The sequence below is a fragment of the Eumetopias jubatus genome, unplaced genomic scaffold (assembly GCF_037043125.1).
Source record: "Eumetopias jubatus isolate StellerSeaLion01/CBP00866 unplaced genomic scaffold, mEumJub1_p1.0 scaffold_15, whole genome shotgun sequence".
Taxonomy (NCBI): Eukaryota; Metazoa; Chordata; class Mammalia; order Carnivora; family Otariidae; genus Eumetopias; species Eumetopias jubatus.
Window position 1 is genome coordinate 44,860,103 of NW_028274821.1, and position 13,534 is coordinate 44,873,636.

A 13,534-nucleotide genomic window follows, 5' to 3' on the forward strand; every position below is an offset into this window, starting at 1 on the left:
TGCCCCTTGTGACTATGAACCAAGAAAAAAATTGGTCAAAGATGTTAAATCTTTTTTAGGTGCATAGCCATAAAAAATTATAGAGTATGGAAGGCCAAGAGTTAAACTCCAAGTTAAGCAAAGGTTAAAGTGGCCCTGCTGGGAAAGTCATAACAACTTGACTTCCAATCGTTAGGCAAAGCTAAAGAAAGATGTTTGACCAGAGTCTGACAAAGGAAGAAATACCTTAAGGGCCAACAAGGGTCCTGAGCCTGGAAGTGGGAAATGGAGATTTTCATTGTGATAAAGAAACCACATAATACTTTTTTTTTAACCTATTGATGTTTTTCCCAAAAAATTTCAGTACTTGTTAGTGTGTCCAATTAATTAAATGGAACCCATTTTTTTCATTTTTTTATTATGTTATATTAGTCACCATACTGTACTTCATTATACATGGAACCCATTTTAAAAAGAGTTGCTCCTCGGGTGCCTGGGTGGCTCAGTTGGTTAAGCGACTGCCTACGGCTCAGGTCATGATCCTGGAGTCCCTGGATCGAGTCCCACATCGGGCTCCCTGCTCAGCAGGGAGTCTGCTTCTCCCTCTGACCCTCTTCCCTCTCGTGCTCTCTATCTCTCATTCTCTCTCTCTCAAATAAATAAATAAAATCTTAAAAAAAAAAAAAAAAAAAAGAGTTGCTCCTCTTGCCCAAAGCCAATCTCGTGACCCTTATCGTAAATCCCCGGTTTCTCAGGAACCAGTCCATATACTAGTATGTGCGTTAACCTTTTTCTCCTACCGGCTCCTTTCTCTCAGTAAACATTCTTCCGTTTTTCCCAACTTTAAAGGAAAAAATAAAGTGACACAACCCTCACTGGCGTCCACTCCCCTCCCCTCTCTCTTCCGGGAAGCATTGACTACACAGAGACTTGCCTCCCTTGCCTCCCACTCACACTCCCCCCATCCAATCTGGTTCTGCTAACCCTTCACTCTAACCCAGGACCCCCAAGTCCCATTGGGTTTCCAAATCCAGTCGTTGCTCTTCAGACTGTTATCCTCCTGAACAACCTGTAAGCATCCATACTCTGACTCATCTTTTGAACACTCTCCCCTTGATTTCTGTGATTCTCCTCCTCATGATATGTCCTCTCTCTCAATATCCACTACAGGGTTTGGCTCTTTGTCAGTTGATTTGATTTCACGCCTTCCACACATAATTCTAACATTTCCCAGGGTTAAAAGGCAACCTCTAAGAAAACCATCATGTCATCACAGGCAGGCTGGGAGCCCAGCCCCGCACACTGAGATAGATCTTGAGGCAGATTCACAGGGCTTGATTCATGCCCCTGATCCTGATAAGGACACACTGAGCCCTCCTTGTCTATTGCTATGACAGACAGGATTCTAAGGACCTGCCTCCAGGATTCAAGCTACAAAGTATCTGTCTCCTGCCCTACTCTCTCATCTCCTCAATGCCCACGAGAGCTGAAGCTAATATCTGTCACCACTTCACATAAGCTCTGCACAAAAATATGAAGAACTAGCTGTGAGCACTAAAGAGCAACCAAGATAGGCATATTCTGGAGCAAAACGAATATGTAGAAGAAGGGAATGGTACTGCATGAGTCTCTGTGTAAGTTTCCATTTTGTGGTGAGATCTTTGTTTTTCCCAAAGCTTCCAGTCTGAAGGCAGGCTCCAGTCTGCACCAAGCCAAGAAGCCATAAGTAAACAGAAACCCTCCCATATTTGACTGAAGAACCAGAGAACCAAGTCTGAGGCAACCAAAGGTGCTGGAAAGTAAGGAAGAAATCCTGGAAAGGAGAAAACCCAAGACAGGAAGCTCTGGCTTCTGTACATAAGCTGGACCCAGGTCTCCCGCTGACTTCACAAGCAACCACACTAAAGATAAAGAACTGAACTGATGGGGCACCTGGGTGGCTCAGTCAGTTAAGTGTCCGACTCTTGATTTCAACTCAGGTCATGATCTCAGGATCAAGAGATCGAGCCCCGCCTGCTTAAGACTCTCCCACTACTCGGCATAGTTGGGCCACTGCTCCTCCAGCAGGGATCCAACAAGCGGCAGATGCGGGGAGACTCCCCTTCCTCCCCCAGGAGGAGCGGCGCGGGAGCACACCGCAGGGATCTGCTGGGTTTGGAGACTCCACACGGGGTCAGGTGCCAGAGATAGAAATGCTCGGTCACAGGCCGGGTGAGCACGGAGTGCGGCCAGAGACCCAGGGGATGGAAGTGATTGACCGCTTTTCTCTGGGGGCGCACTGAGGAGTGGGCCCCGAGTTCTCAGCTCCTCCGGGTGGAGATTGGGAGGCCACCATTTTCACTCTCATCCTCCAAAGCTGTACCGAGAGCTTGAAGGGAACAAAAGCTCCGGAGAGCAAACCCGAGCAGATTACTTAGCCCGGACTGACAAGGGCGGGGCAATTCCGCCTCCGGCAAAGACATTTGGGAACCATGGCAACAGGCCCCTGCCCCAGAAGATCAGCAAGAACAGCCAGCAGGCCAAGACCAAGTTTACCGATCAGTGAGAATGGGAGAACTCCAGCGCTAGGGGAATACTGCACATAGAATTCATGGCTTTTTTACCATGATTGTTTAGTCTTTCAAAGCTAAATTTTTTAATTCTTTAATTCTTTTTTTTCTTTTTTCTTTTTTTTGAATTTTTCTTTTTCCCTTTTTCAACCAACATCTTATCAATCCCTTTTTTAAAAAATCTTTTTTTTCATTTTTAGAGTCATATTCTATCCCTTCATAGTAGTTAACCTTATTTTTGGTATATATATATTATATATATATATATATAAGTTGTTCTCTCTTTAAAATTTTGGGATACAGTTTCTTCTAACAGATCAAAATATACCCTAAATCTCTAGTGTATGGCTTTGTTCTAGTCGCCTGCCTGATCACATTCTTTTTTTTTTTTAAATCCTCTTCTTTTTTTCAACCAACTTCTTATCTTATCAATACCTTTTATAAAATCTTTTATAATTTTCATCTTTGCAATCATATTCCATCCCTTCATCATATTAACCCTTATTTTTGAACATATATATGTTTTTCTTCCTTTTAATTTTTGGGAGGCACTTTCTTCTAACAGACCAAAATATGCCCAAAATCTACTGTGTGGCATTGATCTATGCAACAGCCTGATCATATTTGATCATATTCTGGGTTTTTCTTTTCATCTTTTTCTCTTTCTTTCTTCTTTCTTTCCCTTTCTTTTCCCCCAGTTTCAGGTCTCTTCTGATTTGTTTAGTGTATATTTTTCTGGGGTCATTTTTACCCTGTTACCATTTTCTTCTCTCATTCATCTGTTCTCCTCTGGACAAAATGACAAGATGGAAAGAATCACCTCAGAAAAAAGAACAAGAGGAGTACCGATTGCCAGGGACCTAATCAATACAGACATTAGTAAGATGTCAAAATTAGAGTTCAGAACGATGATTTTAAAGATACCAGCTGGGCTTGAAAAAAGCATGGAAGATATTAGAGAAACCATTCCTGGAGAAATAAAAGAACTAAAATCTAACCAAGTCAAAATCAAAAAGGCTATTAATGAGGTGCAATAAAAAATGGAGGCTCTAACTGCTAGAACAAATGATGAAGAAGAGAGAATTAGTGATTTAGAAGACCAAATGATGGAAAATAAAGACGCTGAGAAAAAGAGAGATAAACAACTACTGGATCATGAGGGCAGAATTCGAGAGATAAGTGATACCATAAGATGAAACAATATTAGAATAATTGGGATCCCAGAAGAAGAAGAAAGAGGGGGGCAGAAGGTATATTGGAGCAAATTATAGATAGCAGAGAACGTCCCTAATTTGGGGAGGGAAACAGGCATCAAAATCCAGCAGGCACAGAGAAACCCTCTCAAAATCATTAAAAATTGGTCAACACCCCGACATCTAATAGTAAAACTACGAGGCTCAGAGACAAAGAGAAAATCCTGAAAGCAGCTCAGGACAAGAGATCTGTAACCTACAATGGTAGAAATATCAGATTGGCAACAGACCTATCCACAGAGACCTGGCAGGCCAGAAAGGATGGGCATGATATATGCAGAGCACTAAATGAGAAAAATATGCAGCCAAGAATACTATATCCAGCTAGGCTGTCATTGAAAATAGAAGGAGAGATAAAAAGCTTCCAGGACACACAAAAACTAAAGGAATTCGCAAACATGAAACCAGCCCTACAAGAAATATTGAAAGGGGTTCTCTAAGCAAAGAGAGAGCCTAAAAACAGCATAGACCAGAGAGGAACACAGACAATATAGAGTAACAGTCACCTTACAGGCAATACAATGGCACTAAATTCATATCTTTCAATAGCTACTCTGAATGTAAATGGGCTAAACGCCCCAATCAAAAGACCCAGGCTATCAGATTGGATTAAAAAACAAGACCCATCGATATGCTGTCTACAAGAGACTCATTTTAGACCCAAAGACACTCCAGATTGAAAGTGAGGGGGTGGAAAACCATTTACCATGCTAATGGACACCAAAAGAAAGCTGGGGTGGCAATCTTTATATCAGACAAATTAGATTTTAAAACAAAGACTATAATAAGAGATGAGGAAGGACACTATCATATTTAAAGGGTCTAGCCAACAAGAAGATCCAACAATTGTAAATATCTATGCCCCTAACGTGGGAGCAGCCAATTATATAAGGCAATTAATAACAAAAGCAAAGAAACACATTGACAACAATACAATAATAGTGGGGGACTTTAACACCCCCCTCACTGAAATCGACAGATCATCTAAACAAAAGATCAAAGAGGAAATAAAGACTTTAAATGACACACTGGACCAAATGAACTACACGGACATATTCAGAACATTCCATCCCAAAGCAACGGAATACACATTCTTCTCGAGTGTCCATGGAACATTCTCCAGTAGATCACATCCGAGGTCACCAATCAGGTCTCAACAGGTACCAAAAGATTGGGATTATTCCCTGCATATTTTCAGACCACAGTGCTTTGAAACCAGAACTCAATCACAAGAGGAAAGTCAGAAAGAACTCAAATACATGGAGGCCAAAGAGCAGCCCACTAAAGAATGAATGGGTCAACCAGGATATTAAAGAAGAATTTAAAAAATTCTTGGAAACCAATAAAAATGGAAACACAACTGTTCAAAACCTTTGGGATGCAGCAAAGGCAGTCCTAAGAGGAAAGTACAGAGCAATACAAGCCTTTCTCAAGAAACAAGAAAGGTCTCAAATATACAACCTAACCCTACACCTAAAGGAGCTGGAGAAAGAATAGCAAATAAAGCCTAAACCCAGCAAGAGAAGAGACATAGTAAAGATCAGAGCAGAAATCAATGAAATCGAAACCAAAAGAACAGTAGAACAGATCAACAAAACTAGGAGCTGGTTCTTTGAAAGAATTAACAAGACTGATAAAACCCTGGCCAGACTTCTCAAAAAGAATAGAGAAATGACCCAAATCAACAAAATCAGGAATGAAAGAGGAGCGATCACAACCAACACCAAAGAAATACAAACAATTATACAAACATATTATGAGCATCTCTATGCCAGCAAATTAGATAATCTGGAAGAAATGGATGCACTCCTAGAGATGTATCAACCACCAAAACTGAACCAGGAAGAAATAGAAAACCTGAACAGACCGATAACCACTAAGGAAATTGAAGCAGTCATCAAAAATCTCCCAACAAACAAAAGCCCAGGGCCCGATGGCTTCCCAGGGGAATTCTACCAAACATTTCAAGAAGAATTAATACCTATTCTTCTGAAACTGTTACAAAAATGGAAATGGAAGGAAAACTTCCAAACTCCTTTTATGAGGCCACCATTACCTCGCTCCCCAAACCAGACAAAGACCCCATCAAAAAGGAGAATTACAAACCAATATCCCTGAAGAACACGGATGCAAAAATTCTCACCAAAATACTAGCCAATAAGATCCAACAGTACATTAAAAGGATTATTCATCACGACCAAGTGGGATTTATCCCTGGGGTGCAAGGTTGGTTCAACATCCACAAAGCAATCAATGTGATACAATACATTAATAAAAGAAAGAACAACAACCATATGATCCAATCAATAGATGCAGAAAAAGCATTTGACAAAGTACAGCATCCTTTCTTGATCAAAACCCTTCAGAGTATAGGAATAGAGCATACATACCTCAATATCATAAAAGCCACTTATGAAAAACCCACAGCAAATATCATTCTCACTGGGGAAAAACTGAGAGCTTTCCCCCTAAGGTCAGGAACATGGCAGGGATGTCTACTCTCACAAATGCTATTCAACATAGTATTAGAAGTCCTAGCCACAGCAATCAGACAACAAAAAGAAATAAAAGGCATCTGAATCAGCAAAGAAGAAGTCAAACTCTCACTCTTTGCAGATGATAGGATACTTTACGTGGAAAACCCAAAAGACTCCACTCCCAAACTGCTAGAACTCAGACAGGAATTCAGTAAAGTGGCAGGATATAAAATCAATGCACAGAAATCAGTGGCATTCCTAAACACCAACAAGACAGAAGAGAGAGAAATTAAGGAGTCGAACCCATTTAAATTACACCCAAAACCATAAGCAACCTAGGAATAAATCTAACCAAAGAGGCAAAGAATCTGTACTCAGAAAACTATAAAATACTCATGAAAGAAATTGAGGAAGACACAAAGAAATGGAAAAACATTCCATGCTCATGGATTAGAAGAAAAAATATTGTGAAGATATCAATGCTATCTAGAGCAATCTACACATTTTTTTCAATTTTTTTCAAAGAAATGGAACAAATAATCCTAAAATTTGTATGGAACCAGAAAAGACCCCGAATAGCCAGAGGAATGTTGAAAAAGAAAAGCAAAGCTGCAGCTGCCAACAAGAAGCATTAGAGCAAATGCTGGGTCAATAAATTGCCTCGTTCGTAAAAAAAAAAAAAAAAAAAAGAAAAGAAAAGCAAAGCTGGCGTCATCACAATTCCAGACTTCCAGCTCTATTACAAAGCTGTCATCATCAAGACAGTATGGTACTGGCACAAAAACAGACACATAGATCCATGGAACAGAATAGAGAGCCTAGAAATGGACCCTCAACTCTATGGTCAACTAATCTTCAACAAAGCAGGAAAGAATGTCCAGTGGAAAAAAGACAGTCTCTTCAACAAATGGTGTTGGGAAAATTGGACAGCCACATGCAGAATGAAACTGGACCATTTCCTTACACCACACATAAAGAGAGACTCCAAATGGTTGAAAGACCTAAATGTGAGACAGGAGTCCATCAAAATCCTAAAGGAGAACACAGGCAGCAACCTCTTCGACCTCAGCCGCAGCAACTTCTTCCTAGAAACATCGCCAAAGGCAAGGGAAGCAAGGGCAAAAATCAACTATTGGGAGCTCATCAAGATAAAAAGCTTTTGCACAGCAAAGGAAACAGTCAACAAAACCAAAAGACAACCGACAGAATGGGAGAAGATATTTGCAAATGACCTATCAGATAAAGGCCTAGTATCCAAAATCTATAAAGAAGAACATATCAAACTCAACACCCAAAGAACAAATGATCCAATCAAGAAATGGGCAGAAGACATGAATAGAAATTTTTCCAAAGAAGACATCCAAATGGCCAACAGACACATGAAAAAGTGCTCAACATCACTCGGCATCAGGGAAATCCAAATCAAAACCTCAATGAGATATCACCTCACACCAGTCAGAATGGGTAAAATTAACAAGTCAGGAAACGACAGATGTTGGAGGGATGCGGAGAAAGGGGAACCCTCCTACACTGCTGGTGGGAATGCAAGCTGGTGCAGGCACTCTAGAAAACAGGATGGAGGTTCCTCAATAAGTTGAAAATAGAGCTACCATACGATCCAGCAATTGCACCACTGGGTATTTACCCCAAAGATACAAATGTAGGGATCCGAAGGGGTACGTGCACCCTGATGTTTACATCAGCAATGTCCACAATAGCCAAACTGTGGAAAGAGCCAAGATGTCCATCGACAGGTGAATGGATAAAAAGAGGTGGTATATATCTACAATGGAATATTATGCAGCCATCGAAAGGAATGAAATCTTGCCATATGCAACGACGTGGATGGAACTGGAGGGTATTATGCTGAGCAAAATAAGTCAATCAGAGAAAGACATGTATCATGATCTCACTGATATGAGGAATTCTTAATCTCAAGAAACAAACTGAGGGTTGCTGGAGTGGTGGGTGTGGGAGGGATGGGGTGGCTGGGTGATGGACATTGGGGAGGGTATGTGCTATGGTGAGTGCTGTGAATTGTGTAAGACTGTTGAATCACAGTCCTGTACCTCTGAAACAAATAATATATGTTAAAAAAAAAAAGATAACAGGAAGGGAAAAATGAAGGGGGGGAAATCGGAGGGGGAGAGGAACCATGAGAGACTATGGACTCTGAGAAACAAACTGAGGGTTCTAGAGGGGAGGGGGTGGGGGGATGGGTTAGCCTGGTGATGGGTATTAAAGAGGGCACGTTCTGCGTGGAGCACTGGGTGATATACGCAAACAATGAATCATGGAACACTACATCAAAAACTAATGATGTAATGTATGGTGATTAACATAACATAATAAAATTTTTAAAAAAAGAAGATTCTCCTCCTGTTCCTCCCTGCTCACATGCTCTCTCTCAAAAAAAAAACAAAAACAAAAACAAAAACAAAAACCTGAACTAGATTGGAGCTGCCACTCAAGACAGAGAGTTTACGTTTTGAATCAAATCAAATTACCTCCTATCTGCCTTAAAAAACAGTAATATTAATAAACTCTTCGGAGGAATGTAAAAAAATATCCAGAGTCTTTACAACGTAACTTTAACAATGTACAGGATCAATCTAAAATCACAGACATACATACAGAAAAACGTGACCCATTCTCAAGAAAAAAAAAAGATAATCCTGAAGATCAACTTCAAGCAGACCCAGATATTACAATTAGCAAAGATTTTTAAAGCAGCTATTCTAACTATGCTAAGTTATAAAAAGCAAAATAAGGTCATAATAAATTAAAACGTAGGATATTCATAAGAGAAATAGAAATCATCTAAAAATAATCAAAGGTAACTTCTAAAACTGAAATATATAGTATCTGAAATAAGACAGTCACTAGATGGGCTTAATATCAAAATAGAGCTGGAAGAGAGACTCTGTGAACTTGAGGACAGATGAATAGAAACTATCGATTTGAAAAACAGAAAAAAAGGACTGACAGAAAGAAATGAACAGAGTCTCAGAGACAGAAAAAGTACTTGAAGAAATAATGGTCAAGATCTTCCCAAATTTAATCAAAGACACACAACATCAAAGGCTCCGAAATTGCCCAGGCAAGTCTAATGCTGAGACGTCTTTCTGCATTTCTTCTTAATTCTTGGGACCAATCTACAGGGCAGGGGAGTAGGTATATCCCCAAGGGTATAGCTCTGGGTAGAGAAGTATGTATTTAAACAGAAAATGGGTGAAATTCAATGAGTAGGGAAAGACTTAGGCCCACTACCCATTTTCCTGCTTTTTTCCTAGCATTTGAAGAGGATTCCAAATGCCTTTTAGCTCTTTTCACTACCAACTTGCAACCCCCTGCCCTTGAGCCAAACCCATCAAGTCAGAACCCTATTCCATCTTCCCTCCTACGCCTTCAGTTTACTCTCCCCATGGTCCCACTCCCCTTAGGATAAAGATGTAACACCCTCTTGAAGACTTACTTCTTTCCTCTCAGGTTATCCATTCCACCATCCTTAGAAATCTGCCTTAACTAACAAAATAATGTCCCAGAATGGGGCCCAAGTGTTTTACATGGTGACATGCCTAAGGGGAAATGAGGCTTGAAGTGCAAACCTCTTATTCATAAACTGATCTCCCGTCTATCTGAACTAAAGGCAGATCCTATGGAAGAAAATCACCATGGGCTGCAAGAAACTGCTTATAATAGTAAGAAGGGCTAAAAATCACAAGCATTCCCCTCATGGCACCTGCTGTAAATCCCTAAGATTTACAGTCAGTAAGAGTTGTGTGCAGCTGTAATCATGCCTCATGCTGGGATGATAACCTTTCCAGAAACCAGGTGTTTTTTTGTGTCTGGGCTTAATCACCAAACTCAGCCAAGCCCTGAGCCACGTGACTTTTCATCCAGCAGGTGGCAGCCCCATGTCCAATCTCAGAAACTAAGTTGGGTCCCTTTACATAGAGAAGTGGGTGGGATGTTCAGGTAGTAAGAATTCTAAGGGCAGAGAAGTGACAATCCATGCAGATAGAGGGGTTTGCAGACACAGGGGTGACCCATCCCTTCCCCCAGAAGCCTCTGGTGGAGCACTCAGATGATGATTTCTCTACATTTCTTCAGACGGAATAGTCTGCTATATATACAAGTACACTGATCAGAGTCTCTGCTAAGTTTAAACAGTTCAGGAAATATGGTTGGTAAAATCTTGGGTTTTGTTCATTTATCTCAATAAAAGCTCACTTAAAAAAATTAATCCTGAGAGGGACATAGTTTTATTCTCAGTCTATGAAAACTAGTGCCCAGCATGGCAGGCATAGGGCTGAGGTATGATAAACTTGAGGTACAGGTGAGGGAACAGATTCCCTCTGCTCATTTTCCCCCTGGGTTCTGTCTCTGGGGAAGGACATAAAGAAGCATTTCTGCTCTTCTTCCTTCCCATGGGTAACCTTGCTCCCGCCACCTTTTCTTTTAAGGCCCTTATGGTCACGAACAACTTGTTTTGGAAATTCTTTTAGTGTCTGCAGCCCTCCACTTTGGCCACATTTTGACATGAATGATATTGTCAGTCTGGCTCTGGCAGGGACAGAGGGAACTTCTGGGTGATAGGTTTATGGCTCTTAGTGACATGAGACAAAGATAACTGAGGATGGGTCAGAGGGGAAGTTTTTGTTTTCGAAAAGCACCATCAGGAGGAAGGAAGGCATGCGGGGCTCCATCTGGGGACCTCAGAGCTAGGTGATGCGGCAGGGCTCCTGCTGCAGAGAGAGGATTTGTCCTCATCCCCCTAAGCTTGTGGACAACAAATAAAGAGCAACCTCCAACATCCAACCCTCAAAGCATCCTTCCTGGGACAGAAAACCTACCCCTAATATAACAACATCTGAAGTTGTCCTGTCTCAATTTCCGGCATGTGGGGTATGAAGAGAAGACCAGCACCTAGAGGCTGAGTGTGATATTTACAAGCTATTCCTCAATGCTGCTCTCATCTTTCCCTACCCATTACATGTCTCTGATACATACGCCTAGGACTCTTCATCAGCACTGACCATAGTTTCTTACAAGGAAAAGCAATGCTCTAGAACGGTACATATCTCTAGTGGTCTTCAGACTCTTAGAATCTAAGAGTGCTGTTTTCTTGGTAAAATGAAGCCTAAACTCATAATGTTTTATAAGCCATAGGTTGAAAAAAAGGTTGCATAAAATATATATTTTAGTACTCAGAAACATTGTGCTTAAACCAAATCATTTAGAGATCTGTCGAGCATAAAGATGATCTGATTCGGGGTGGGGGCGCGGGGGGGCACCAAGGGGAAAAAAAAAAAAAGAGATGATCTGATTCGAGTCATAATCTCAAAAGAGGATATATCCAGGCCCATCGTGGGGAAAACCTGGAGGCAGAATGAGTTAGAGCCATTCTGCTTCACCTGAATCATCTGGGACCTTTACTAGGAAAGCACAAAATTATGAGCAAAGGGGGAGCAATAGGAAGAAAATTTACCAAGTCTTGAGTTCTGTAATGAGCAAGCTCTGTGCTGCATTAATTTACATGTTCTGTGATCTCCTCCTCCCAGCAATCTCGCCCTATAGGGATGAGAAATGTCGGAGGCAGAGAAGGCATCCCTCTCTCAGGTCTCATCTGGGTTCTAAGTATACAATCTGGGACACTGCTCAACTGCACTCACAGATGTTTCTACTCCACTGGGTCACCAATCACAGGTCACCACCCAGAGGTCACTAACCAAGTTGTCAGTGGCAGATTCTTGCAACATGCAGAGCAGACCTGAAATTGATCAGTCTCCCCACCCTCTCAATATAGATACCTCTGCAACCCTACCACACTGAGCCAACGGCTCAGTCTCTAAAACTCGATTCTCTAAAGAATCTGTGTTTGGAGGTCAAGAGCAATTTAAAAGGAAATGCCATTGACCTTTGAACAATGTAGAGGTAAGGGATGCTGACCTCCAATGCAGTCACAAATCCACATATAACTTTTGACTCCCCCAAAACAATTCCTAATAGCCTACTGTTAACTAGAAGTCTTACCAGTAACAGTCATTTAATATATTTTATATGTGATATGTATTATATATATTGTATTCTTACAATAAAATAAGCTAGAAAAAAGTTAGGAAGAAAATAATAAGAGAAAATATTAACAGTACTATATATATTGAAAAAAACAAAATCCACACGTAAATGGACCCATGCAGTTCAAACCCATGTTGTTTAAGGGTCAGCTGTAGTCTTTGTTCATTCTTGAAGAACATCCAAGGGGATCCCAATTCAAAGTCCACGGCATAATTCCCAGACGGCTCCCTCTGTATCATAAGTTTCCTTTCACCACTATCACCATCACTACGAGGCCCAAGCTGACCTGGAGCTTAGGTGCCAAAGTCCAAAACTCACTTTCTAGCAGCAGCCCCCCTCCCCCGCAACTGTGTCATCCCTTTATATGTTCCTTAACCTCCAACCCTTTGCTATGTAGATCATTCTACCCTTCCTCACCCCTAGACCGGCTGCAACAATTCTTTCTCTGTAAGAAGAGGTTGGGGAAAACTGAGCAGGCTAACAAATGTAGGATTTCCTTTCCGAGATACAGTATATTAACATTAAAGACTTTGATACTATACATTGACTCTGTACATTGATGCACTAAGACTGCACATTATATTCATGTTGTGTACATTAGCCCTGGACATTATTCGTATGCATTCATATATTTATTCTTCTTGCACTCACCTTGATGTGGTCAGGCCTTCCATGGGTATGGACCCTTTCTGGTACTCCAGCTTGGGCTTAAAGGATTCTCTGGGCAAGTAAGAGTGATAGACAGGGTAGTTCTCGGTGTATTCGGAGAGAAGACATGGTTTCTCTATTTTATCGTAAATCTTGGTAGGGAGATGTGGACAGTGATGCCGCCTATAAAAAAGACATGAAGTTAGGTCTGTTACCTTCTTGGAAAGAACATATCCAGTCTGACAATGCCACCTCCTCAAAATGAGACCCCAGGTTTTAAAATCAAGACTGCCAGCACTGAAAACAGGAACTTAACTTTCCTTTTCTCTACTAAACTATGACGTGGACAGGATTTTTTTAATGATGTATAATTGCAATTGGCTAATCATCAAAATTCTTTAAATCACAAAATTACACACAAGCATGACCAATATTCAACCATTACAGATGCCATACTGCCTGTTTAAATACGAAATACTTCCGGTACCATAGTGGGTAAATCGCTGGGGTCCTGAGCCCTTCGAGTGATGCTCCCAGCTGGTCTCCA

General features: G+C 41.0%; 1 protein-coding gene across 1 annotated transcript in view; it reads right to left on the minus strand.

Annotated features, from left to right (window-relative positions):
- Window positions 1–13,028, minus strand: part of SAXO1 (stabilizer of axonemal microtubules 1) — a 32,804-nt gene extending 19,776 nt beyond the window's left edge. The window contains exon 1 of the mRNA XM_028107301.2: window positions 12,991–13,028. Within this exon, the coding sequence (XP_027963102.2) occupies window positions 12,991–13,013 (23 nt within the window). The 5' untranslated portion in view covers window positions 13,014–13,028. The remainder of the gene's footprint in view (window positions 1–12,990) is intronic.
- Window positions 13,029–13,534: the final 506 nt, after the last annotated feature.